Source organism: Fukomys damarensis, unplaced genomic scaffold, assembly GCF_012274545.1.
Source record: "Fukomys damarensis isolate Sample0158 unplaced genomic scaffold, DMR_v1.0_HiC HiC_scaffold_13, whole genome shotgun sequence".
In the NCBI taxonomy this organism is placed as follows: domain Eukaryota; kingdom Metazoa; phylum Chordata; class Mammalia; order Rodentia; family Bathyergidae; genus Fukomys; species Fukomys damarensis.
Genome location: NW_022900925.1, coordinates 9,492,072 through 9,501,893, shown reverse-complemented (window position 1 = coordinate 9,501,893; position 9,822 = coordinate 9,492,072). Strand labels below are relative to the sequence as shown.

At 52.9% G+C, this 9,822-nt stretch overlaps 1 protein-coding gene across 1 annotated transcript in view; it reads right to left on the bottom strand.

Annotated features, from left to right (window-relative positions):
- Nucleotides 1-66: 66 nt before the first annotated feature.
- The window catches only part of Alox12b (arachidonate 12-lipoxygenase, 12R type), an 11,718-nt gene continuing 1,962 nt past the window's right edge, over nucleotides 67-9,822 (bottom strand). Inside the window, exons 3-15 of the mRNA XM_010614928.1 lie at nucleotides 6,849-6,930; nucleotides 6,624-6,716; nucleotides 6,388-6,510; nucleotides 5,980-6,083; nucleotides 5,506-5,678; nucleotides 5,182-5,325; nucleotides 4,064-4,267; nucleotides 3,839-3,925; nucleotides 3,366-3,535; nucleotides 2,810-2,931; nucleotides 959-1,059; nucleotides 478-648; nucleotides 67-308 (exon numbers count right to left, since the gene is read on the bottom strand). Of these exons, the coding sequence (XP_010613230.1) occupies nucleotides 129-308; nucleotides 478-648; nucleotides 959-1,059; nucleotides 2,810-2,931; nucleotides 3,366-3,535; nucleotides 3,839-3,925; nucleotides 4,064-4,267; nucleotides 5,182-5,325; nucleotides 5,506-5,678; nucleotides 5,980-6,083; nucleotides 6,388-6,510; nucleotides 6,624-6,716; nucleotides 6,849-6,930 (1,754 nt within the window). The 3' untranslated portion in view covers nucleotides 67-128. The remainder of the gene's footprint in view (nucleotides 309-477; nucleotides 649-958; nucleotides 1,060-2,809; nucleotides 2,932-3,365; nucleotides 3,536-3,838; nucleotides 3,926-4,063; nucleotides 4,268-5,181; nucleotides 5,326-5,505; nucleotides 5,679-5,979; nucleotides 6,084-6,387; nucleotides 6,511-6,623; nucleotides 6,717-6,848; nucleotides 6,931-9,822) is intronic.

Here is a 9,822-nt window from a genome sequence, read left to right as displayed (position 1 = left end):
GCACACACACACACACACACACACACAAAGTAAAATGCCCTATTCACTCATAGACCCAGGGCGACTATTTAAAGTGATTTTTTTTTTTTAAAGAGGGCACAGGTGAGAGGTGAGGCGAGGGAGCTGTCCTAGATGGAAATGCTGTTCTCGATCAGTACCGGGTCCAGGTAGTTATAAGGAATGGGGAGGCACTTGTTGCGCCGGCGGATGTCGTGAGAGATCTGGTTCAGCCGGTGGCGGAAGGCCTCCATGCTCCTGCGCGGCGCATCCTCCACAAAATGGATGTCGGGGAAGTGGCCGAGGGGCCGCTGTAAATACCAAACAGGGCTCTGGTTCGAAGCCGGACCCACGCCCACCTTCCAGGAGCCTCTTTTCAGCAGCCTTCCACACCCTGCCATCGACACCCCTGCTATCCTTGCCCTCCCCCGCCTCCCAGCCCCCTGCCTATGCTCAGTGTCCCCCACCCCGACCCCACACCTTGTCGTCGGGCTCTCGGCTGAGCGTCCAGAGCACCAAGAGCACGATGCACGTGGTCTTCACGTCAGGCAGTGTATCCATGAAGGTCTGCTGAGTGCTGAGCCCCTTGGCCTCCATCGGCGGTCTCCGCATGGAAGGGGGGAAGTTGGGCATCCAGGAGGTGTACTCCAGCTGGGGGAGTGGGGAGAGGTGGGGCCCTGATCAGAGAGCACCCCGGAGTTCTGGTCCACTGGGCTCTGGACCACTGCCTGCCGTGGTCGACTTGGACTCTTGTCCCAGCAGGCTGAGCCTGCGATGGGGTGGTTTAGACTGGTGGCACTGGTCTGCAGGGGGCGGGGGAGTCTGAGTTGAAAGGTTGGGTCCAGGGTTTCAACTGAGACTGGTCCAAGTGGAGACTCAGCTCAAGACTGGTTGAGGAGGGGCTCAGGTTGGTGGATAAGATCGGCTTTGAGATGGGGCAAAATTTAGGGAGGCTGGGTACCTGGCCTGAGTTGACACCTGCGTGCCTGGCAGAGCAGGTGTACATGATGGTGGTGACATATCGGATCAGCTCAGGCACTGTTCGCAAGCACGTGGGGAAGCCTGAAGGGCAGAAACCAACCAGACAGTATCAGTCCTGCCCCAGTCCTGGCTGCCTGGCAGAGGGCACCTCCAAGTGGGGCTCACCTAGCCTTGACAACACTCTAAGCAGTGTCCTCCATATGCCCATCCTGCCCACCCTACCCTCCAGTGCTATTATAACCCCATCTCTCCCAGTCCAGACCACAGGGTGGGGAGGGGCTGGTCCTGGCTAGATGTCCTCACAGGCTGCTTTTGGCACCTGCCTGAGGTGAGGTCTGCAGATGTCTCTGCCATCTCTGGTCCTAGGCCTGGGGTGAGGTGGGGAGGCTCCCTTCTTTTTGGAAGAGTACGGCTTTCCTGCCCTGGCTAGCACACCATGCCCTACTTTGAGACTGCACTCTGGGTTTCTCAGTAGCATGGCCCTGACCCTCACACCTCTTCCAGACCTTTTCCAAATTTCCTGTCATCCCAGGGTGGGGGTGACCAGCGTGGGTTGCCATGGTGACCACGGATAACAAAAGCTCCACACATTCAAACTAGGCTCATATTATCCTCCTCCAACTAGGCTCATATTATCCAAACTCCTCCTCCTTTCTGGGTCCCCACCTCAAGGGAGAATACATACCATCCACCCAGTGGCAAAGTCCCAATCCTGGGAGTCACCCTTGGCCCTACTCTTCCCATACCCACCACTGTGAACCACCAAGTTCTGTCATTTCTAGATTTCAAGTAGCTCTGGAATTCGCTTCATCCCACAGCACTCATCCTAGTCAGGTTCCTGTGACCTCCCGCGTGGACTTCCCAAACTGTCCCCTGACCACCAGTGCGGCCTCACTAAGTCTGATCTCCTTGCAAACCCCTCGATAACCCCTGTTCTGTCATGGCTTCAGCCTCAGCCCACTAGGAGCCTGCCTATGCCCACCCTGTAGCTTCAGCTTCAGGGAACTGGACTCTAATTAGCAGAATCCACTACGTGGTCTCTGGCCTTTGGGCCTTTCCACATGCAACTCTGGATCACAGTCTCATCTCTGCCCACCCATGCTCTGTCAGCTCACTGCTGACTGCTCATCCTGCAGATCTTAGCTAGATGTTAGGTGACCTTAGGTTGCTGTTCCCACTCCCACTGTGTCTCCACCCCAACTGGCTAGGTGTCTTCCTTGGACTCTTCCAGCCCTCTCTTCAGACTCCCCTAAACCATCCCAGACCCACCTTAACTGAACTGCTTATCACTGAAACATCCCCTAGCCCAGGCCATGAATGCCCTGAGAGTAGACACCTTCACTTGTCTTGTTCTCTTTTGTCCCCTCAATAACCAGCCCAGTACCACAATATAGCTTCTCACTAAATGTTTGCTGGGTGTGTGCTCAAGTGGTGTAACCCCCAACACCTTCTACCCTTCTCCTGGAGTCTGCCCCCACCACTTGCCCCAGCCTCCAGTGTACCCTGTTTTTTCTTATTGGAACTCATACCCCATTTCTCAGTCTGCAAAGATTTGTTTATAGGTTGAGGGACTGGGACCCCTCTAGGCCTCTGCAGAGATGCCCCCACATTGTTGGAGTTCAGACATCCCTGATGTCATGTTTTCTTCCCCAGCCTCACAGAGATGCCGCTGCTCCAGGGGCCAGGGGAGAGCCCTAAGGAGATCCTAGGGCTGTGCTTTGGCTTCCTTCAACCCACAAGATGTTCTCTCCCTAAACCAGGAGGGCCTTGGTGGACTCACTTAGGGACCACCCCTCAGTCCCAGGCCCACACTGAGCTCTCGCACTCATACCTGAGCTCTGCCGCCCTAGCAAACACTCCTTGAATATTTCCTGCACCCAGCACTGCAATTCCGGGTCACCCTCCACAGCTGCGTCACTCGGGTAATAATAGGTGATGATGTCCGTCACATACCTGACCAGGGGACAGGGCCTCAGTTTGGAGCCTCCCCTTCCCCTCCATAACTGTGTTTCTCCCTCCTTCCTCAGGTTGCCTGGCCTTGGCTGACCCCAGAGCTGCCCCAAGCCTGTGGGGAACCAAGCCCTGTGGGGCAGAGGTGAAGAGGGTGGCTTGGGAAGGTCAGAAGTCACTCAGAGGGATTGCTAGTAAGAATCAGGTGATGCCCCAGGCAGCTCAGGACCCAGAAGAGGTCCAGCCAGCAGAGGCGGGCTGGGGGCTAAAGCAAGGAAGAGCCATCAGGCCTAGGGAGCTGGCATGTGAAGGACGGAGAGCCCAGACCCTATTCCCAAGGCCAAGCCGCAGGGTGACACCAGGCTAAATCTCCCATACCCCCACCAACATCCCTGGGTGTCCACTCCATGTGCCACCCTCTACTGTCCCAACCTTACCTCTCCATCGCATCCCATACTGCCAAGCTGTCATCACGGAAATAGTACCCAGGCAGGTCTTGGACCCCCCGCTCCATGAAGTCATTGGGGACACAGAGGCTGTCATAGGTGAGCTCAGACAGAGCCCGCACCATCACCTCAGCAAAGCCCTTCAAGCCCAGGCTCATGGCCTATGAAGGAGGATGCAGAGCCTGGAGCTGGAAGGGCACCCCCAAGGCCTGCTACCCAGAGCTCAGAGACATGGTGAGGGTGCCCCTAGCCCCTAGCCCCTACCCAGCCTCCTAGCCCTGGAAGCTCTCTAGATCCAAGCCAGAACACCCAGCTCCTGTCTTTGTGCCCTGATACACACAGTGCCCACTTTAACCCATCCCCTCCCTCCCAACTACCCCAGGATCCAAAGGCAAGTGTAAAGTCTAACTGCAAAGGCCAGAGAACAGCAGGGGTCCTATTGGGCCTGGGAGTAGAACTCTTACCCTGGCGGAGAGCCCGCCCTCGTTAAGGAGAAGAGCCCGCCCGATGCTGTTGATCTGGACAGTGAATCGGGTGTGAGGGATGAGGAGCTGGATAGGAAAGCAAGAAGGATAACAAACTACTTGTGCAATACCAGTCTGGCTCTAGTGAGTTCCCAGATGCATTCCCAGGCTTACTGACACCCTCTGAGGCATGAGGCTTTGTGGGCCCCTGCCCTAAGCCCATACCTTATACAGCGGGTGGCACATGGGCAGGTGCCTCAGCATGGCCAGGCAGAAGGCTTCTCCAATAAGGTGGGTCTCCAGCAGGTGCGAGATGGCCTCATGGCAGTAGAACTCAGCATAGCGCACCCAGGTCTTGGCCTGCAGCCAGTCCCACTCGCAATCACTGGGCAGGAAGATGGGGCAGTCAGGCCCAGGGGTCTGGCTGAGCTGAGGGTGGGAAAAGAGGGAGGGTTAGTGAGGGCAGAGCCCCCCCCCACATACATACAAGTTCCCACTGCAGGAAGGAGGCAGAAAGAGTTACAAACCATACCCACTACATTTCAGTCTCTCCCTCCCCACATTTGCTCTTGCTGTGCTTTCTTCCTGAACTGCCCTACCCATCCTTGTCTCTACCTGGCAGTTCCTATTCATTCTTTAAGAAGCAGCTCATAAGCTGCCTCTTTTGAGAAGCTTTGCTTACCTCACCTTAAATGTGGCCGCCACATTCAAGTGTACAGGTTGTGCACCAGGCCCTCCCTGGGGCTATCACGGAAGAGCAGCCCACACTCTACCCCAGTGAGCCAGGAGCATAAGGACTTAGGGCACCCTTTTCTAATTTGCACATGACCTTCTGGAGGTCTTTGAGAAGGGAACAGCTCAGTACCCTCTCCTGCCAGCCACCCCAGACTGCCAAGGCAATGGCCAAGTCTGATTGGCTCAGCGATCCCAGCAGAGCCTGCCTATTGCTGAGGTTGTTTCCTCACATAGACAGATGGACAAGGTCAAAGTGAGAAGCTCCATCCAGCAGGCACATACCCCTTTGGTCACCTCTGTGCACAGTCAGAAGTCTATCCACAGGGGCCTCCTGGCAAGGGGACCCACAAGGACCAATTTCATGTGGACATATGGGCACAAATGGTAGCACCTAGATGTGCACATATAGGGATGCACAGGCTCTCAGAATTATACACTGGGCCACATGCCAGGCTCACCACAGACACACAGACCCGCATAAACACAAGTATACTCTCAGATGACATGCAGGAACACCCAGAGGGTACACACAGGCACACACACAGAGATGCATGGGTCTCAGCACAGGCAATGTGTGCACACAGCAGCCCCACACACTCCCCAGGCACCTGGATGGCGATGGGCATCATGTTGCCCTGGGAGTTAAGGTGCAGGAGGCAGATGGGTGCGCAGTGGTGCTGCTTCTGGCCATTGAGCTCCACGGTGGGGATGCCCTCCAAGATGCAGTAGTCTGCCAGGTAAATGTTCCCCTTCTGGAGGGAAGCCACGATGGGCAGGCAAGTGATGACTTGGGTGCAGAGTGCACTGGCCTCAAGGATGGGAAGTGGGGGTATAGGCATGGGAGGGACTCAAGGGTGGGGGATCACAAGAGATGCCTGGGAAGGAACCAGCCTGGGCGGGCTGGCGGGGGTCTCCTGCAGAGAGGGTCTCACCTCCAGCTCCCCTTGCAAGCATGTTCCCTCTCCCAGGAACGGGGCCACCATGTCATCTGTGACAGGGAATTTGTCTGGGATACACATGCAGCGGCGGATTACATTTGGGTTTATGCCATTGAGATACTGGTACCCAAAGAAGGTGTCCTCCATCCAGTGGTCAGCCACATACTCTGGGGGGTGGGGGACAGGTATATCAGCACACAGTGTAGCTCCCCTCAGGGACAGAGAGGCATGGGCCAGAAGACTGAGTACTAGGAGGGCTCTCAGAGGAAAATTAAGTCCCTAGCTTTGCCTTGAGCAGCCAGGGGGGCCCAGGACAGGATGGTGTTTTCAAGAGATATACCCAATGACCCTGGACCGAGCCCTTGGTCACCTCCTCTTACATGCCACTGGCCTCACATGAGGGGCTGCCTCTTGTGCCAGAGACCGCCTGGCCCTCCCCCATTCTATTTGAGATGCCCATCCCATTACCAGAAATGACAGTCTTGGTGGCAGGGAAAATATTCCTGATGTCCTTTAGTCTCTTCCATGAACGTTTGCAGTCCAGCAGGCCACGGATTTTGAGTGCCAGCGACCTAGAAGGTGGGATATGAGGTGGCCCTGGTCAAAGAGGCTGCCAGGTATCCTAGGACAGGGGAAGGGTTACCCACCCACTGAGGTCTCTGGGTCTCAGCGTCTCTTGAGTCTCAAGGTCTCTGGGTCCCACGTCCCAAGGCCTATACCTCTAGGTCTGAGGGCATCAAGTCTCGGGTTTGCTCCTCTGTCTTTCCACTTCCACTGCCCTCCTGGCCATTCCAGCCTCTGGGGCTGTCCTAGAGGTGGGCACGGTACAGGGGGCAGAGAGTGTCCCCAGGAACCCCCTCTCTCATGTACACTCACATGGGCGCCAGGCGGAAGAAGAAGGAAGCTGTCTTGAGGAAGGAGAAACGGAGATTTAAGTTTAGAAACTTGGTGGCCTTGACATTGATGAGAATTGGAAATCCTGGAACATAGCCATTCCACCTGTGGAGAGATGCAGAGGACTGGGGCCTGGCACCTGGGATCCAGGGGACAGGGAAGGAACAGAGCCCAGGTATCAGCTGTCAGCAGGGCCCAACTCAACCTCAGGTCCTTACTCAGGCCGGTTGGGGTTGTGGCACCGCCGGACAGGAGGGTGGTAACTGGGGATGTGCACATAGTTGGGCAGGCCAGGAACAAAGACCCTCCAGCTGCAAAGAAACGCGGGGATAGTAGGGGGATAGTAGGCCCTGATGTCCCAGGCCACAGCTGGTCAGAACCCTGCCTGGCCTCCCACCTCCCATGACCCCTCGGCCCCCAGACCCTGCTGCTCTCCCCCTCACTGGTAGAAGTCCTGCTTGGCTCTGATCTCCTCTTGTCTGTGTTGCAGAAGGATGGGAAGTGAATCATCTGCTGTCGTCTTTCCTGTAGGGAAATCAGGAGGGGGTTCAGGAAATGTCCTCTTCCTCCACTGCACATCCCTACCGACTTCAGAGATCAGGAGTTCAGTGTCTTCCCCTCAGGTTGGTTCTAGGGTACATGGCTAAGGACAGGGAAGGCTCAGCCTGTGAGGGTGAGGGCATGTTCCCCACCAAAACCTCAGCTGAAGGGAACGTGGCCCCACTTTCAAGCCAGTCTCTGCTGCTGTTGAGGTGGTCCCTCTGCTAGTCCCACTAGAATATGAAGACCCAGTGGTTACAGAAGACTTTCTTGGTAGGTACAGGCACTTACTAACACTGCATTTATGTTAATAATTTAAGCTACACAGGAACAACCTAATGAGACAAGTGACTATTATTATAAGTTCACAATCCCAAAATACAAAAGACCCTTTTACCTCATAACAAATCCGCTGGTTAGGAAAATCTGTGCTAAGTTAGCCTGAGGCTAAAGACCATTTTTATTTAACTCACTTGGTATAGTTATTCATAGTTTTGGAGGAGAAATATTAGTGTGTTTGATTAAAAATTCCCAGGGGTAGATATATCACATAATAATTTTTATACACACATATACATACATGACACAAGTGAATATCCCTAGTTTGAAAATCCAAAATTTGAAATGCTCCAAAATCTGAAAACTTTTTGAACCCCTACGTGATGCCACAAGTGGAAAATTTCACACCTGACCTCATGTGATGGGTCACAGTTAATATACAGGTACACTAAAAATATTGTATAAAATTACCTTCAAGTATTTGTATAAGATGTAAATGAAACCTACTTGAGCTTTATGTTTAGATAGGAGTACTGCCCCCAAGGTATTTCATATATGCGAGTATTCAAGCATCTAAAAAAACCCAAAACACTTTTGGTTTCAAACATTCAACCTGTATAGATAGATAGATATAGATAGACAGATACATAAACATAGAGATGTAGATAGGTGGAAATATATATATGAGGATATATATTTTATGTGTTTATATTATACATGCACATATGAACCTATACATGTGCATAGCTTCTTAAAATCTGAATTTAAAAACCCTTTGGACCTAGCATTTCAGCTACAGGACCATATTATCAAGCCCACTTTATAGAGAAAAAATAATTAAGATTATGTAGGGGAAAAGCAGCCAAGCTGGGATGCTGCCCGAGATAGACCAATGGACCCCCTTACCCCATACCCAGTAACAACCACGACAGTAGCTCGGCTTTTTAAAAATTTATTTTAGACATTATATTATTGGATTCTCACATCAACCCTATGAAGTACGTTCTGTTGTTAGCTCCATTTTACAGACGAGGGCACTGAGGCTCACAAAAATGTGGAAACGTGCCCAGATGCCCAGAGAGCAAAGGGTGGAGTTGCAATCAAATCCAGACCTGTGTTTCACTAGCATCTCATGGTCCCCATGCTGGCTTGTACCTGTCACTCTCTCAAGGTCTTCACTTTGCCACCGTTTCCTCCTCTATTTGCTTTAGCTTGTGTCACATTCTGGGTGAATGGTGCCCCTGCCAGAGTTGTGCAACTCACATCCCCAGGGCGGGAGCTTCACCCCTTGAAGGGCCCAGTAAGTGACTCAAGACTCCCTGCCCTGGTGTTGCATGGCACCCACCCCACCCAACCCCATTCCTGCCCAGCCACCAGTGTCACCTGCTTCTACATCACATAGACCTATCACTGTGGGAAGGAACTCTGTGTCCCCAGTGAGACTCTCCCCTTCACATCACCACCCTCCCTGGACCTGCCTCCATTTGTCCCTGCCTCTCCTTTCCCTGGCTCAAACCCCATTTCCTCTTCCCAGGACAGGACTCTAGCACAGAAAAATGAAAAACAGAAGAGGGTAGTGGAGGATGGGGCCCCTCCCATCTACCTTAAGGAAAGCCAGCAGAAACCCAGGGGCAGCTGGAGCCAGTGGGTGACAGAGGACAGGCTTCCAGTCCCCAGTCCTCCAGCAGCCACATTTGGGAAGCTGATCAGAGCAGCCAGATGGAGGGATCTGGCAGGGTCAACGTATGGTGCTCAGGCACACAGGTCTTGTCCCTCTCCCAGGGTAGCAAACATGCAACCCGAAAAAAAGCTAAGCAGCCTTGGCCAACAACCAGGAGAAGCCTGACAGTCTCTATGAAGGAGCAGGGTAGACCCCTACTGGATAGAAGGGGGTCTTTTGGAATAATGGGGTCTTCTGTGGGTCCTCTTACAGAAAGAAGGTATCCTATTACAACAGGGACTCCTCTGGAGTGATAGAATAGTCTATCACTTTAAAAAAATGTTCAATTTAGCTGGGCATGGTGGCGCAGGCCTGTAATCCCAGCACTTGGGAGGCTGAGGCAGGAGAATCGCAGTGAGTTCTGGGTCAGTCTCGAGTACATAGTAAGACCCTGTCTCAATAATAATCGTAATCATAATCATAATTTTAAAATTTTAAAATGTTCAATTCAGCTGGGAGTGGTGACACACCCCTATAACCCCAGCACTTGGGAGGCTGAGGTAGGAGGATCAACATGAGTTTGAGGCCTGCCTGGGCTACATAGTGAATTCACAGCCAGCCTGAACTATGTAGTGAGACCTTGTCTCAAAATAGAAAGAAAGAAAGAAAGGTTCAATTCAAAAGCCACAGAGCTGGGGGTATGCCCCAGTGGTAGAGTACTTGCCTAGCATGCACAAGACCCTGTGTTCCATTCCCAGCAGTGTAGGAAAAAAAGGGAGGGAGGAAGGAAGGGAGGGAGGGAAAAGCCATAAACTATGCATCATGATCAAGCATAGGGGCCAGGGATTTAGCTCAGTGGTGCCACCACCTGCCTTGCAAGCATAAAGTCCTGAGTTTCAATCCCCGGTACCAAAAAAAAAAAAAAAAAAAAAAAAAAC